This window comes from Orbicella faveolata, unplaced genomic scaffold (assembly GCF_042242905.1).
Source record: "Orbicella faveolata isolate gen_17 unplaced genomic scaffold, um_ofav_v1 contig_2, whole genome shotgun sequence".
NCBI lineage: Eukaryota > Metazoa > Cnidaria > Anthozoa > Scleractinia > Merulinidae > Orbicella > Orbicella faveolata.
In genome coordinates this window covers 5675820-5691878 of record NW_028301547.1, presented here as the reverse complement: position 1 = coordinate 5691878, position 16059 = coordinate 5675820, and the positions used below count along the sequence as shown (strand labels likewise).

Genomic DNA, 16059 nt, shown 5'->3' with positions numbered 1-16059 from the left:
CTTAACATAGATGCAGCCAAGCCTAAAAGTGAAGTTCCTAATTACACCGAGTTAAACTGTCCTGAGCCTGCCATCTAACCAGAAACCAGAACCTGGACAGCGGTCAACTTAAAAAAAAAAAAAGACACATGAACTCAATGGGCTCTAAGCTTGAGCCCACGATATGGTCACCTTATACTAGGCGTATTCAGAAAAAAGAATTCCGGGCATATAGAATTCATGGTGGGACACATTTAGTCGCCTTCCCCTTTACCCCTGAAATGCTAACCGGAAGCAAACAGCGGTAAATAAATGTTAACCGCAAGCAAACACAGTGTATAGATGCTAACCGCAAGCAAACGGCAGTAAATAAAAGCAAACTATATATGTGTCCTACCATGAATTATATCCCGAATTCCGAGTTTAGATGCTCTGGAGAGTTCTGAGGACTCGTCATGGGAGCTGAGACCTCAAATTGTCGCAGCCGTGGTATCAAAATGAGCTGGGGTAGTTGTCAAAGATGGGACAGGCAAGGCAAAATCACTGGCAAAATAATCTTTTCTCTATTCTTAATACTACAGAAAGCCGTGAAATTCAACCAAATAAGTCAATTTCGTCACAAGAGTGATCAATATACATTGGAGCTTTATTTCACTACAAAATTCTATCATTAATTTCGGTACACGAAATCATCTTTTCTCTATAATACTATACACAACTGTGAAGTTCATCCAACTGAAAGAAGTCATTTTCATCACACATGCAACGGACTAGATCAACATTGTGATGTGATCTCTTGACTTTTTGCGAACATTAATTTATCTACTGTCCGATTTTCCCATACAATGAAACTGAAACGAGAGACAAAATTCCTGCCACTAAAAGGGTTATGATAGAGCCACAGAAATTCCTCACTTCTGATTTATCCAGAGAAGTACCAATTATGTGAAATCAAAGTGCACAATGCAAATTGAAAATAATTTTAGAACATTACCTACAAGGTTACACAATATTTACAAAGATTTTCGAGAACTCTCGAAGAATTTTGAAATAAACAGGGTGATGTAACTGTTAGAGTGCAGCCTTAAATCGCTGTTACCCTTTTTACACCAGAATTTCTTACACAGACTGCCTAGGAGCCTTATGGCCCAACAGGCCGCTGCTATTTCTACACCCCACCCCCCCTCCCACCCCATGTTAGACCATTGCACGGTTCCGCCGGACCACCACCCCCCCCCCCCCCCTTGCTCCCACCCCAGCATCAAATTCGCCGGTGCTTGTTTAAACACACGGGTGGAGAGGCACTGCGAGGTAAGGTGCCTCGCCCAAGAACACAACACGATGACCCTGGCTAAGAGGTTCTTTGCTTATTCACCTCAATTACTCCAAGTAAGGATACCCGGAGGGAACAAATTTTCCACCTATTCACTCTGCGCTCAAAATGACCGCATACTACCATGGAATATTCCCGTCCAGCATTCCCACTTGGTCAATAAGTACCTATCATACAACCTCGGCATAATAAAAATAACGCGTCATCTGAAGCTGTCCACAAAAATAAATAAAAATATAGAACTAAATTACAGAACTAAATATAGAACTAAATTTCCATTCTTCGATGTTGTTAAAAATCGTCTCCCACACCCGATGGGCAATTGAAGTTTCCTGAGAAAAAACTTTGACGACTTTGAAATTACAGAAGTGCTGTAAGCGATGCCATTTTGGAGGGCTAGTGACAATGGCTACTGGGCTAGTACATCACAGTTACAACAAGCCCAAGGGGCAAGCCCAAAAACTGGTTTTCCGTTTGCATCCTAAAGTAGCCCGCAAGGGGTGCGCAAGCACAGCTTTCCTTTCTTTCATATCCTTTGCATTGCTACAATCTGAGAGAAACTTCTTCACTATCGACAACTGAGCTTAACAAATACAGTGTTTTGAAAGGAAATGAAACTTAAATACAATAACACACCTAAGAATTACCTCCCATTAAAAAATAACTGTCTATACATATTTCTTACGTGCTGGTAACACATTGTTTAAGTATTTTTTCCATTAATAAACGCTACGAGGGTTGGATGATGGGTCTGCCGTTTAAATGTTTGAAAATGTTCATCTTGTCCTCGGGCCATTTGTATGTAATTTGTGCCCACGGCGGGAGATCCTTTGGGTCGACGCGTGTATTTGGCAGAATAATGCAAACCATTTTACGCAGTGAGCGTGTCTGTGTGTACTCTCTTCGAATCAAGTCGAGTTCGACCCAGCGGATTTCGTGTTCCTGTGGAGTAAACATGTCATTAGAAATTTCACTGTTTTCTTGCTATGGAATTACTGCGTGTTAAACACCGAATTAACCGTATAAAAACGAACTCTCGAAGCCTTCGGGGAGACAAGTGAAAAATTTTGTCGAAGAGTTTCATTTCCATGAAGCCTGGTTTTCACTACGACGTGAGCACAATCACAAGCATAACTGATAAACATATCAAAAGGTAGCGAGAACGCCCACAGCACAAGCATGTAGAAAACTGTTTGATTTCTTTTTTTCTTCTTGTGCTTGTGCTTATGCTTATGTCAAGCGAGAACGCGCAGCTGTAAGCATCAGCACACGCATAAGTGAAAGTCCGCCATCTTGTTTTACTGTATCGAGGAGGTATAGAACCGAAAACACATACCTACAAATGCTTGTGTTGTGGGCGTCCTCACATTTTATAATAATATAATTTTCATGTAAATCAAACTCATTTTCATAGGCAAAGTTTCGTACAAGGACTCGATTTGAAATCGAAGCAAAGGCTACTCGGAAATGCCTATTTTTGAAAACGTCACGTGTCTTAGTAACATGACGTCATGTTGTTTAGTAACAGGCACGCAAACGTGACGTCACTTTGGATGGGTATAACGTGGTAGAAAATAAGGAAATATCGGATTGATCTTTACACTGTACCTGGTGAGAGAATTGCACTCCTTCGAGGTCGCTTGCACACAATCGCAGAAGTTCTGGCGACAGAAAGACCAGTACATTGAGTGCATTCTTAATTTGCTGCTCCGCCCAACGAGTTGGTCCAAGATCGAGTCGCTCGTTAGCATTCATCACGTCCATTTCCACTTTGTAACCATTTTCTCGGAAGCAGTTCACGACATTGGCCACTTCAAGTTGGTACGAGGGACTTTCCGGATAATAACACGCGTAATAGATTTCAGGACCTACAAAAAAAACAATCAAATTTAAAGGAACTTAGTCACGGTATTTAAAGTTGTTTTGACCACGTGCAAAATTGAAGGAAACCTGAAAATAATAGTTCACTGAGATGGAAAAACACCAAAGAGATAATAATAAACCATAAAAGAACAAGGATGGTTAAGGAAGAAGAAGATTGACACGGATTCGTTTATTGCTTTGACAGCCATTCTGTTCACAATGGTCGGCCCTCTCGTAAAATACCCTGGTCAGCGGAATTACATCCAAACATTGTTTCCGACCTATCGACCGATCGACCGACCGACCGAGCGAGTGAATTCTTTCTTCCCCAACTGACTGTTATAACTCATTCTAGCTACGCTACGCTAGCTATCATTGGTTAAAAAACCCTAAAGGGACAAGGATGGTTGAAAATGGAGAAAATATACACGGATTACAAACGACGACTGACTTGAAAAATCTAGGCGAAACTGTTCAAGACGCGCAAAGCGTGATGTAGCCCCTTTAAGTGGCTGGGGAAAAAATGACGCAAATAACACTCAAACGTTACTGGTATCAATAGAAATAAAAATTCAGACATCAAACCTGACTTTTTCTCCGGTTCTGCTATATCTGAAAGACAAAAGCAAAATGATCCAATTCATTAAAACACGCTTAACAGCTTGTAATCCTCCAATTCTCCAAAGTTAAAAACAACTCGATATCAGGTTACTGAAAAGACAAGGAACACCATCCCTACCTGGCCGATTATTTGGTTCAACTGCAAAGATGGGAAACAAAGCTAAATTATCAAATATGTTAAAAACAGAAGAGAATTAAAGGAGTTCAATCACGGTATTTTGAGTTGTTTGGACCTCGTGCAAAACTACCTTCAAATTGAACAAACCTAGAATAATAGTTTATTAGGATAGCAAAACACCAAAGAGATAATAACAAACAATAAAGTAACAAGGATGGTTTAGGATGGAGAAGATTGACACACTGATTACAAACGACGAACTTGAAAAATTTAGACTAAACTTTCCAAGATGCGCAAACCGAGAGGTCAGCGTAGCTCCTTTCAGGACTGGATTACTGACAAACACGTACATTTAGTCTGTTGGCAATAAAGTTCAGTTTTGAAGCACGTTTGCTCTATAAATTTGATAAATAACGCTAGTGAAATGTTACACCGTAACAACCAGCCTGATCAAGTTTGATAGTTTTAAGCTTCCCTCAGAGCCTCATAAATTTATAAAGTCTAACTCTCTAATCTTTTCAAAGTTCGTCTTCAAACTTTGCAAAGTTATCGATATTTACGTAAATCACGAGCAGTTTAACGAGTTCATACACGTTACTTATTTAAGGTGGCTGGCCAACTTCATGAGATAAAAGGTTACCATAGCAACGATACAACCTGTTAAAAACACCCTTATTTTAAGCTTTAAGTACTTACATTTCATAAGTGGCGCGGTGAAGCCATTTTTCCACGTCACGCATGTTAAGATACAACTTTTTGTAAAGTTCAAAAAATTCTGAAGGTAGGAATCAGAGACATTTCAAATTTTCGAACATTTAAGGTTGCCCTGAACCCTACCTACAAAATTTTTTAACCTTTGCAAAAAGTTGTATCTAATAACAAGTTCATCACAATTCGTGATAAAAAGTTTGTGTGATACCAACATAGCAACATCAGTTGATAACGAATGGTAGTATTGACCTGCCAAAGGTTTGGGCGTAAACGCTCCAACAGGACAAGATATTACATAACTTATCTAGTGTCCTACCTGGCGGTGCAGATGGATTGAAAATCCTGGAATTTATTGGCTCATGTGCCCGGTCACTGTCTGTTAATAACAAAAATGATCAATGGAAAGATAAACATAATAGTAATCAGAATAACAGGAGAGATTTGATTGAGGTATTAACTCACAAAGCTTTAACATGCAGTACTTGTAAACTAGTCATATCATAACAGCAATTGTCAGTATGAGAGAGAAGCGATGGGGCAGTGGTGCGAGCGCTCGCCTTGCGTGCCCGAGTTCGAAGCCTAGAACTGGCGTCATTAGGGGGTATCATTAGGTGGCTTCATGCCTTGCCCCGAGGGGTTTTTCTCCAGATTCTCGAGTTTTCCTCCCTCCGCAAAAATGAACACTCCAATTCCAATTCGATAAGGAAACAGTGAACGAAGAGCGTTTCTGTGGGATGTACCAGTGCAAATTCCAAATCATTAAAAATACAGTCGAACCTTCAATTGCGACCACCTCTCCTCAGTGACAGGTTTTCAAAAGTTTCCACGTCAAATCACCATATTCGGAACCTCTTGTAAGCGAATACCTCTCGTACGCGACCACGACCACTTTTAGAGCTAAAAGTTTGAAATTTTCTTTTGTTTTTAACCTCCTGTAAGCGACCACTTGACAGATAATAGAGCAGAAATTGGATAATAAGGTGTTGTAGTTTATCAGAAGCGAACTATGATACTCTGAATAGAAACCTTTGAAAAGCTCAAATATTTTGTGGGTTTACACGGGCATTGGCGCATGGGGAAAGTCTCGGCAGTTACCAGATGTCACCGGGGAAACTTTTGACGCAATATGGTCAAAGCTCTCGTAAGCGACCACCTATAGTAAGCGACAACCTAGGCTTGATATTTTCGGCGGTCGCTTCAGGGAGGTTTAACTGTATTTACATAGAATAATCTTCCAAAATGGCCACCCCATAGGTTATTTTTGGACACAGCTCTAAAGCTCTAAAGCCCCTACTGCAAGGCTTGTTCTGGGCGTTAAGCATTAGTATACCAACCTGGAAAACAAGTACGGAAAGGCCTCAAGTTGATTTGTTTCCGATAAAACAAAACTGCAAACACTAGCAGCAAAAAACCAAATGCTGCACCCAAAATGGCGGCTATAAGTTTGGTGGGTACGTCTGCGGAGAGAATGTGTCATTACCATGAGATAACACCATCATCATAACAAGTGATAGACACACCCGCAGAAATAACTCGCATCAACGCTATGCAGAGTATAAACAAGTAGGTTATAACTATCTATTACATCAGTTTAGGTAAAAGGCAAAGTCTGCATACGAGCCAAGTGGCCCATCAGGCTGGAGCTTATCCCGCTTTCTGTAGCATGAAGTGACTGGAAATATTTCTACTTCCCCCTGGATGGGATGCTAGTCCATTGCAGGGTTACCCCCAACATTAAGTTCGCCGGTACCCATTTATGAGAGGAAAGTGTCCTGCCCAAGAACACAACACAATGTCCCCGACCAGGGCTTGAACCTGGACCGCTTGATCTGGAAACCAGCACGCCTCCACTTGCATCAGGGTAAACAAGCAAATTTTAGGACAGCAGGGGAACTGGAGTTTCTTTTCTGCTAGGTTTACTTTATTTTCCACATACAAACAATATTCATGTCCAAAAGAAACCTTTCAATTAAGCACAAACAAAAAAAAACTATATGGGATGGCTGCGCGACCTGAAAGGAAAACAGGGTTACAAGGTTTAAACTAGAGGTGTTTATAAACTTTGTGACAGATACAGGTCACTTGTCTACCAACAAAGTGAGTAACACAGGTTTGCCTTTTACCAAAACAAAGAAATGTAAACAATAAGGATATTCTGGTTTAAATTCATGGTTGATTTTACTTCTTACGCTTGGAAACACAATAACATTTTATGAATTTTGTTTCATTTATGAGAGATACAACTGCTTCGTTTTCTATTCCTACAACACAGCCACAAGCACAAGAATGATGCTGGATGCATGCTGACAAGAATAGTCACATTCGTTCTTCTAAAATTGTTTTCACTACAAAGCATCACGGTATAACGAGGATAAACTTCAGATTGAATGAACGGGAAAGAACAGTTTTGTTAATAGACTGTGACTATTCTGTTGATTATTGATTGACTGACCTAATTTTTACAGTTTCTAACGTTATCTTGCTTGGGGGCAAACACAGTAAAGATTGTAGTGAATGTATGAGAAAAGTTAAAAGTTTGATACCCAATAAGTTGAGAGTGATTGACTTTCTGAGTATTTTATGAGTTACAAGGAAAGGATACCCAGCAGAAAGTTTTATGGTCAAATTTGAAGAACATAGATTTTCTGCGAAGCAATGGAGGAATTGCTCTTTAATTTTTCATATAAATCAGTCTCTAAATTTTCCCGTGAAATGCGACTCGCTTTTACAGACAAATGTATGGAAAAAAGACAAATGAAAACCTCAATAATAATAAAAAATCTCTTTTTTTTCGCAAGATGATTCCCAGATCAAGATGGAAGAGAAATCGTTTGTAACCGAGTCAAAGATTCTGGGAAGTCACTACAGTAAAAGGACAATAACTAGGACACCCTCTACGGTCTTACCGCTTGACGTTGGAGGAAACGTTGGTGGAGGCCTCGGCGTGGTACCTGGAAATGAAACAAACAATTCTGTTACTATCATTACACCTACTGTACTATTTTAATAACTTTAAGTTGTTAATCTATTGAAGGTAGTAGGAGGTCTTGTTAATATTGAGATGAAAATGAGGATTCTTATGGGTAAGGAATGTATGCCCGCTGCTTCGTCAGTCTTCTTTTTGGCTGGCTTAAGCTCGTTGGCATTAACACTATAACTGTTATCCCCCCCCCCCCCCCCTTCCACCACACCCTAGAGATGCTAATTCCATTGAGGATTCCATACACCTTGGTTGAGAACAACACAGTTAGAGTAACAAATCTTGCCCAGGAACAAAACACAACGACCAGAGGTCTGGGTTCAAAGCCGAAAGTCTCCTACCCTGCTGACCGTCGTTGCTGCTTTAAATGGCTGATGCTATCATTGGTAAACAAGCCCTTCGTAAGGGTCGATGCAATTTCTGTTCTTACTAGTTTAGGCCTGGATAAAGGTCCAAACTGCATTGTGCTTATTATATAATATAACTAGATCTGGATAACACAATTATCATGTCCAACTTTGTAATGGTCGGGTGGGCATTTTTAAGTACTTAAAATTCTCCCAGATTTCGCTAATAAAAGTGATGGTATAATAGTGAAGGAGATATGTTTGCATGCCAACATTTCTGAGTACTGACCGACAATTTTGTAGGGAGGGGTCGAAAAAAAGAAGCCTGATGTTGCACAATTTTTAAAGTGATGCAAAATGCAATACCTTGATACTATCTTATCCTTGGATTTTTAACTAATGATGGTTTTTTTGTCAATCAGGAGTATAAAAATCATAAAGTAAAACCAACTGTGATCATCTTGATTTTATCTTCCTACACTACTTTTCTACCCTGCCCTAAATGGAGTTAAGTGAAAAAAGAAAAAAATTACCAAATTGTTTCATGTTGATCCTGTCATATTTCCTATGAGGATACGTGATGATCTGCAAGAAGCCAAAGACACCCAAAGGAAAACAGTGATGTTAACCAAGCAATGAGCTCATGAGGTAACATACTTTTCTAAATAATACTGTCAATGAAAGAAGGGTAAAGTCTGCATATGAGACAAGTGGCCCAGCCATCAGGCTGGCACTTATCTTCAGTTTCAGCAGCTAGCATGAAGTGACTTGGGGTATTTCTATGTCTATCTGGATGGGATGCTTGTCCAATCGCAGGGTTGCCCCCAGCATTCAATTTGCTGGAAACCTATTTGTACACCTGCAGGGTCAGTAAAGGGGCAAGTTGTGAGAGTGAAAGTGTCTTGCTACCTGGTCTACATGTATCTCTTGGTAACTACTTCATTCTGAGGTTTGATATGAATACATACCGCAACCCAGATCCCATCAGGATAGTTCCAACCACTGCCATTCTGTAAAATCCACTCATGTTGATCCTTAACACAAACAAAACACAAGCATTGTTACCCATCATGGCATAGAAACAGCTTTGTTCAAAGAACCAAGTATATGAAACAATTACAATCAAACCAATGCAAGTGAAGCATATTTGAACATTGAACCCACCAGTAGTCTTTTTAAGAATGCAATACAGTGGCTTCATTAAGGGCCAGGCACTGGGCAAATTGACTGGTTGTTAGGAAGATTTTGCCCTTCTGGTTTGACTTTCAAGAGGAAAATTTTTTTTATATTAGAAGTTCAGTTCAAATAGTTTTGCCCGCCTGTGAAAACCAGTTGCCCTCCTGTTGAAAATGTTAATGAAACCCTTGGCAATAATCATTTGATTACTTGAATATTGACCTGTTAGTCATTCCAAGAATAGGCAGCTAACCGGTTCAGTACCCAAACAATCGATTCATCATTGCATTATTTCTTGACACAATTAGCAGGTTCAATGTTCAAATAATCAATTCATGAAAGTAACTCTTGAGGGGCACACTTCACTTGGGGCGCTTCCCATTCGACCAAAAATTCCGAAATTTTCGAAACGGGGACAAATGGTACGAAAATTTCCAGGGAAAAGTTCCAGAAAATCCAGAAATTGTTGAATTTCTGAAAAGCAAACCATTCAACCGAAAATTCTGGAAATTCTGGGATGAAAACCAAATGGAACGGAAATTTCCAGGAAAATATGTTCGAAAATTTCGGTATACCTCACGAGGTTGTCCTCTTTTTCGGAAATTATGCAAATTCTCAATTTTCTATTCAGCGCTAATTCTTTTGGCCGCGATGAAAGCGAATTGGACATCTCACGCAAGGATGACGGCGATGCGTATTCGAAAATTGAAATACTTTAGAATCTTTCCACTTATATGTCAATAAATACTAGCTACAGCTAAGTTCGTGAAGAAAACATTTTATAAAAATAATGCCCCTCTGGTGTACTTGTTTGTTTTGCATAGCTTGGCTAAGAAATGTACAAAGATTTATAACGCGTGCAGAACCATTGTACAACTCGTTAAACCCTTTGTTTTGCGACGTTTTCGCTGCAACTGTTTTGGTTTGTATAAGGTCCATGCTGTTGTGGTCTATAAAAAGTCACGATGTTGACATATCAGTGTTCCGTTTGCTTCTATATTTGCAATTTAAACCTTGAAGTCATTGAAAAATTCCAAACAAACAAAACTGTGTGGCCTGTCGTTTTCCACACTGGAAAAGTCTGTACCATTCGCCCATAGAAATTTCTGGAAATTCACACTGGAATTTTTGGTCGAATGGAAAGCGCCCTTGGTTTGACTACAAAAACAGTGATTTTAATCTTAATCACTCATCATTTAAGTCATCATTCTTATTTTCATGTTTGCATTTAAAAGCATTTTATATGCTTTAAAAAGCACCCATGACATGTAAGTTATCCATTCCATCAGATAACCCAAGTTTGTAATGATCGAAACAATTTCGAAACAATTTCAATACGACATTTTGCTCAAAATTAGATACACTGACAGTTGTAACTTGCAACCTCTTGCAATATATCAGTATTGGTCAATCAACTGCAAGTCCATTGGAACTTTTAATAGCCGGAAAATTTCCATCAATTTAATTCCACTTGATTAGTCACTGCCCAATCAAATGCAGTCAGCAACAGGGTCAATATGGATGGATTTTATTAAACTTGTATACGGGAAAGGAATCAACTGCCCACACACCTTTGGTATCAGTTTACAATTCATTCTGTCAATGTTAACTGCTTCTCCCGTGGAAGAGTAATGTAAGGCATACCTGGTCCAGTTCTTATCTACAAAAAAATACAAGATAAGAGTATTAGGGAGAGTTAAGGCTGCATGGATTAAGCAGTATCATATGGACCATTAGACAGACAGAGGGAAAGGGGTATGCGATACAGACATGTAGGAGGAAGAGGGGGCAGGGGGCCAGGGGTAGGGGGGCAGGGGGCAGGGGAGCAGGGGAGCAGGGGAGCAGGGGAGCAGGGGGCCAGAACCTGAAAATAAATAGTGAGGGAATTAGTGACTGTGTACATTAGCAGCAGGAAAAATGAGGGCAGGAAGTTGGAAGTTTCCAATGTGAAGGAACAGAGAGAAACAAGGCAGCATACTCTAATTATTATAATACTATCACAGTGCATAATCTGTTGAAAATAGAAAAAGCTAATAGTGTTGGAATTGCACCAGGGCCACTGATTAAGAAAGGGGTGGAAACTGGGAGTAAAGAGGAACTTACGATAATGTCCATGTATATAATGTCAATGATGTAACTAATAATATATATTAAATTAATATTTTACAACTTACTATAATGCACTGGACTCCAAGAGATTGATAAGTTTGGTTTTCTGGCTGAATAATCCACTGTTATAGATGAGGGTATTCGTCCAGGATATTCCACGAAATCCTGTGGCTTGAGGCAGTCTGCATTGAAAAGATACAAAGATAGAGAAAATGTTACATATTACAGTCATAATATATTAGGTAAGGAAGTAGAAGCATAGATACACAGTTCTTGCCAATTTCAGCTGTAGCCAGTGAGCTGCAGCTGGAAGGAAGCACCAAGAAGGATGTGGTCACGGCTGGAAGGGCTGATAAGGAATTGGTCCCAAGTGAAGTCCAAGGGGTGGGGGCTTTCTCCTCACCCCATCCTCAACTAGTTCAGAGCCTGTTAACGGGCTGCTCACCTGGGGTTGTTCACTTAATAAATTTGATGTTTCTTTAAAGCAGTGTTCATTTATCAGTCTGTAAATTATAAATTATTATTTCCATCATTGTTTCTGCAATATATATATAGATAAGTCTCCTGCGCAAGTACATGTAGGTAATACAGTGAAATTTAAAACAATTAATTTATTTATCCTTTGTATGCAATGTGCTGAACACAATTTAATTAGCTAGTGAAATTAATGTATTATAGTGTAGTTGTAAATATTACGTTACACAAAAAGAGAATTTGTTTGAAGTTAGTAATGTTGGTTGTAAATGTGTAGTTCCAGAAAATATCCAGACCTCCCCCACGGAAGGGAATTTTTCTAACCCCCCCCCCCCCCCTCCCTGCCCACCCCTCTAGAAATTCCAATTGAGCTTTATACATTTCTTTAAATTTTTTGGTCTTACAGAACCCCCACCCCCAGGAAATTCCAATCCCTTCTGTGGGGGGAGTATATATGGATACTTTCTGGAACTGAACTAATAGTAAAAAAGTAGGTTACCAAATGAATGAAGCTGTAACATTACTATTTATTTATGTGGAAAGTTTCTCCTTGCCATGGCAAAGCTGTGTTAAAGATATTAGTTAAAATAACCTAGTCACCTACAATATGCTTTAACTTCACCATACCCTTACCATTGTCTTCCTGCTGGTAAGCACTCCGTTGTGACCTTCCTTTGTGACCTTCGCGTATGAAACCTTCTCTTTTATTGCGAACACATGTATGGATGCACATATCCATAGAGATTTCCTAATATAAAATAAAAAAAAAATACTTAACAAATCTATAATTAACTTGATACATTCTCAGATTCCTTAATAGTTCATCAGATTTTGAAAGAAAACAAGCGATAAACTGTGGCGGTATTGCAAATATATTTTTATTGTGAACATAGATTTTCACACAGTCACAAGAATTAATATATAAGAGAATTTAACTGATGAAATTAATTTATTTATGAGAGCTAATTGGATTGTACAGAAGCCAATAAGGGACGATCCCAAAATATTTTTCATTTGTTATCACTGGTCAGATTCCATAGGATCCTCTATACATGTACATGCACATGAATTGTTAAACTCTCAATACAAATATCACTAGCTTGAATTTGAACAAGATTTCAATAACTCATTTGGCAGGGCACAGGAATACGAAATAGTGCCCTCTATCGATCTCCAATTAATTCAATATCATTTTACAACTAGCAGTTACTTAGTACTTAAAGGTAATTTGTCTGCCCAAAATCCAATACAATCACATTCATGTTTATTTATTAATTTTGTAAAGTTCTGTGTGATTTAAATTCTTAATTTGGACAGTGTCCAAATGAGCAAGTAATTTGGGTAGTTATGTCTGCTCTGACAGCCACATTGGACTGGGGCTGATGGTTTTGTATAATTTTTGCTGTCTTCAGAATTTGTTTTTGTTCCAATTGTGTGTAGAGGTTGATCCCAAGTGATGGGAAAAGCATCTTGAGAAATTGGAGGAGCATTGCAAACCGAGGGGAAGCACACAAGTTTATGCTAATAATATATACACATTCTGCTATTATGACATACTGCAGTAAGGACTCTCGAACTGTAGACACTGGACATTGTTTTATTAGTACTTTTTTTTTGGCAGTGACTAGAAAATGAAGGCTCTCCAGATATATATACCTGCAATGTCTAAGATAAGCATGTTTACACTAAATACCTTATTTACTTATTTTACCTATTACAATTTAGTGGCCAGTGGTAACACAAAACTAAATAAAATACTATACAATTAAAAAAAGGAACAAAAATGCCATAAGGATGGTCAGCAAAAGAGATTTCAATCCTCATGCAAGGCAGACCACCTGATAAAATAGAAGCATCTACAACAACTAAATCAAACATTTGTTGAAGTCAAGCAGTCCCTTACTCCCTTTTTAAAACCAGAAATACTTGAAGCCCGAGGAACTGACAGTGGCAACACATTTTCATATTTAGATCCATCTGCCTCAGTTGTATTCACTTCAAAGTCGGAAATTATTGATGTGTATTTGAGTTCAAAAAAGATGTATTCGCCTTTGGTTGCTGTTTCATTCGACCACCCTCAGACGTTAACAGCATGTACAAAAAATGCCAAGTCTTCATGTTTCAAGTGTCCTCAATATAATTATGCTCACAAACGGACACACATATATTCATTTTCTTCCATGCCCCACCCAACGCCGTCGCCATACGTCATTGCAAGGAAGTGCAAAGGATATGCACTTGTGGTTACTGATTTCTGTTTTGAAATCTTAACTGGTTTTTAAAAAACTGAACAAGTCAGCGATGAAGTTCTGTTTACAATGAGTCCTTTTTTTTGTTTTGTCTTTTTTTTTTGTGACTACATAGCCTCCATGTTGGTGGTCATTAACAAAGTATTCTTTCACTTTATTCTAGCTTTTTTGTAGAAACCCTCATGGTCACCACACCTTTGCCATTTCAGTCCCTCGCGATTTGAAGTTAGAAACAACCTTTAAAAAAAATAGTTTCTTCGAAGATAAGGCAATCTCCTGCTCTAAATCGTCGATTCGCGTGACAGCTAATCGTGCGAAAAAGAACGTTTGATCAGGTTTGATCGAATCTGGGAAAATAATTTCTCACGATTGCATTACAAAACGATTGGTATCTTGCCTTTTATCTCTCACAAATTCTTCGCTTGGAACTTATGATCGATGGTTGAAAACGCATATACAAATAAACAAACAAACATACGTTGACATCCTGAAAATCGTACCGACGGTATAAAATTAATAGATGTGTTTGAGAAACACTTCCTGACATAGTTCGAAGAACAATCGACAACCCGCGCGTCAAAATGTGAAGAACATAAAACCAAGATCATCGTAAAGATCCAGAACAGACACAGCTGATAAATCGAAAATGTTCAGACTAGTAAAAAATTTCGTTTTCGGCGTGACTTCGCAGTATTCTCGTGTGTTCTTTCTATCGTTGAATGAAAAATAAGGATGTAAATGGCCCATAAAATATAAAATACAATAGAGGTACATGTCGCTATAAATCAAGTTACGAGCGTAAATACAGCACGCATATTCAAATTTTAATATCTTTACGAACCTTTTCGAAGTGCGTCGTATCTGGCCTCTCGGATCTGCATAAGGACTCACAAATTGCCCGTCGTTCCAGAGAATCGCTAGCTGCTTTCAAGTCGCGAATGGATGTGAAGTCAGCTTCAAACGAATCTTGTAAGAAGCTAACAAAGACAAAGCCGACGATTACAGCCCAAAGTGGCATCATTCTTCACTGTTGTCTGGTCGTTTTTACTACTTCGACTCTTGCTTAGTGACTGGGAGAAAATGTCGTCTTCTTCTAAACATCACCATGTCGGCCATATTAAGACGACGGTATTTGGCGCCCGCATGCCAGGCAAGCAAGGGTCATGCTCACGTTTTACGCTATTTTTAGCACGTACAAATTGCTGGAAAAATACACGACATTTGGAAATCAAAACAGCTGAGCAAAGAGTCGATTCATCAGCGTTTTCGATAAAGATTTCAGTTTTTTTTTAGTCTTAACACTTCCTCGTTCGATTGCTTTAGGGATTCAGAGATGACGTCAGGTTCGCTCCACTGATTTGAATTTACATCCGTTCAGTATATCGCTCAAGATTGCACAAATTACGAGTGCTTATCATTTAGCAGAGAAAAAGCCAATTCGTTTACGACTGGCTGACTTTGATACTAGACTGCGTAAAAACTTGATCTGGGAATAACATTAAACCTGCGTATTGGCGGGATTTTGTGTGCAAGTTAAATGCTTTGCTCCGGCGCGTAGCCGAACGCTAGACAGAGATTTCGCTGCAGGGAGAAGGGGTCTCTTATTTGACCGCATTTCCAGCGACGTTCGCCGTACAACTACAACGCTGAATCGATCTTGCTGATTCAAATAGTTGTGCGCGTATTTCAGTTACTCTATCCACGAACGATGAGCCGTAAATGGTCGTCGGGGAGACGACTCCGGAAGCGAAGGCTTGCGTGGTCATACGCCCACAGTCTTATCTGTGTGCGGCTTTGTCTTACGGATAGGCCGTGCTGAAAATAAGGAATGGAGCGAAATGGTGCGAAATCGAGCAAAATGGGGACTCGGGGACGGGAATGTCACATATCATGTTTAAGGGAAGAGGGAACGTCAGATCCGGGACGGGGGAACTTGGTCGAAATATAACCCAGTCTGGTTATATGTATACATTTAAAGAAACTCTTTCAACTCATGTAGGCTTCATGTCACGCATTGTGTATGATTGCTGAAATTCTCTGAAATTCTCGCCCAAAAACTGAGAGAATGGCACTGTTATAGCTCACACAGGTGTTGAAAA

The 16059-nt window shown here is 39.2% G+C and overlaps 1 protein-coding gene across 4 annotated transcripts; it reads right to left on the bottom strand.

The window, feature by feature from the left end:
* Window positions 1-1210: 1210 nt before the first annotated feature.
* Window positions 1211-15236, bottom strand: LOC110044579 (uncharacterized). 4 transcript variants are annotated; one of them, XM_089289761.1, is made up of 13 exons: window positions 14802-15236; window positions 12345-12459; window positions 11303-11419; window positions 10700-10788; window positions 8921-8986; window positions 8486-8537; window positions 7532-7576; window positions 5960-6082; window positions 4942-5001; window positions 3915-3956; window positions 3761-3787; window positions 2921-3180; window positions 1211-2254 (listed from the first exon to the last, which is right to left on the bottom strand). In XM_089289761.1, the coding sequence occupies exons 1-13, from the start codon at window positions 14979-14981 to the stop codon at window positions 2042-2044; spliced, it is 1389 nt and encodes a 462-aa protein (XP_089145887.1). In that variant the 5' UTR covers window positions 14982-15236; the 3' UTR covers window positions 1211-2041. The 4 variants fall into 4 exon arrangements, with proteins under 4 accessions (XP_089145887.1, XP_089145888.1, XP_020605806.2 ...); XM_089289762.1 differs by having other exon boundaries at window positions 3915-3935; XM_020750147.2 differs by lacking the exon at window positions 4942-5001 and having other exon boundaries at window positions 3915-3935.
* Between the last annotated feature and the right edge of the window lie 823 nt (window positions 15237-16059).

What these genes read in the sequence shown, in the direction of transcription:
- LOC110044579 (XM_089289761.1), bottom strand. Translation starts at nt 14,981, where the DNA reads ATGATGCCACTTTGGGCTGTAATCGTCGGCTTTGTCTTTGTTAGCTTC. An exon ending in TTGGAGTCCAGTGCATTATA is followed by an intron (nt 10,789 to 11,302) that starts GTAAGTTGTAAA and finishes ATTTTTTTGTAG; the next exon opens with ATAAGAACTGGACCAGGTAT. An exon ending in GTTTCCTCCAACGTCAAGCG is followed by an intron (nt 6,083 to 7,531) that starts GTAAGACCGTAG and finishes TTCTCTCCGCAG; the next exon opens with ACGTACCCACCAAACTTATA.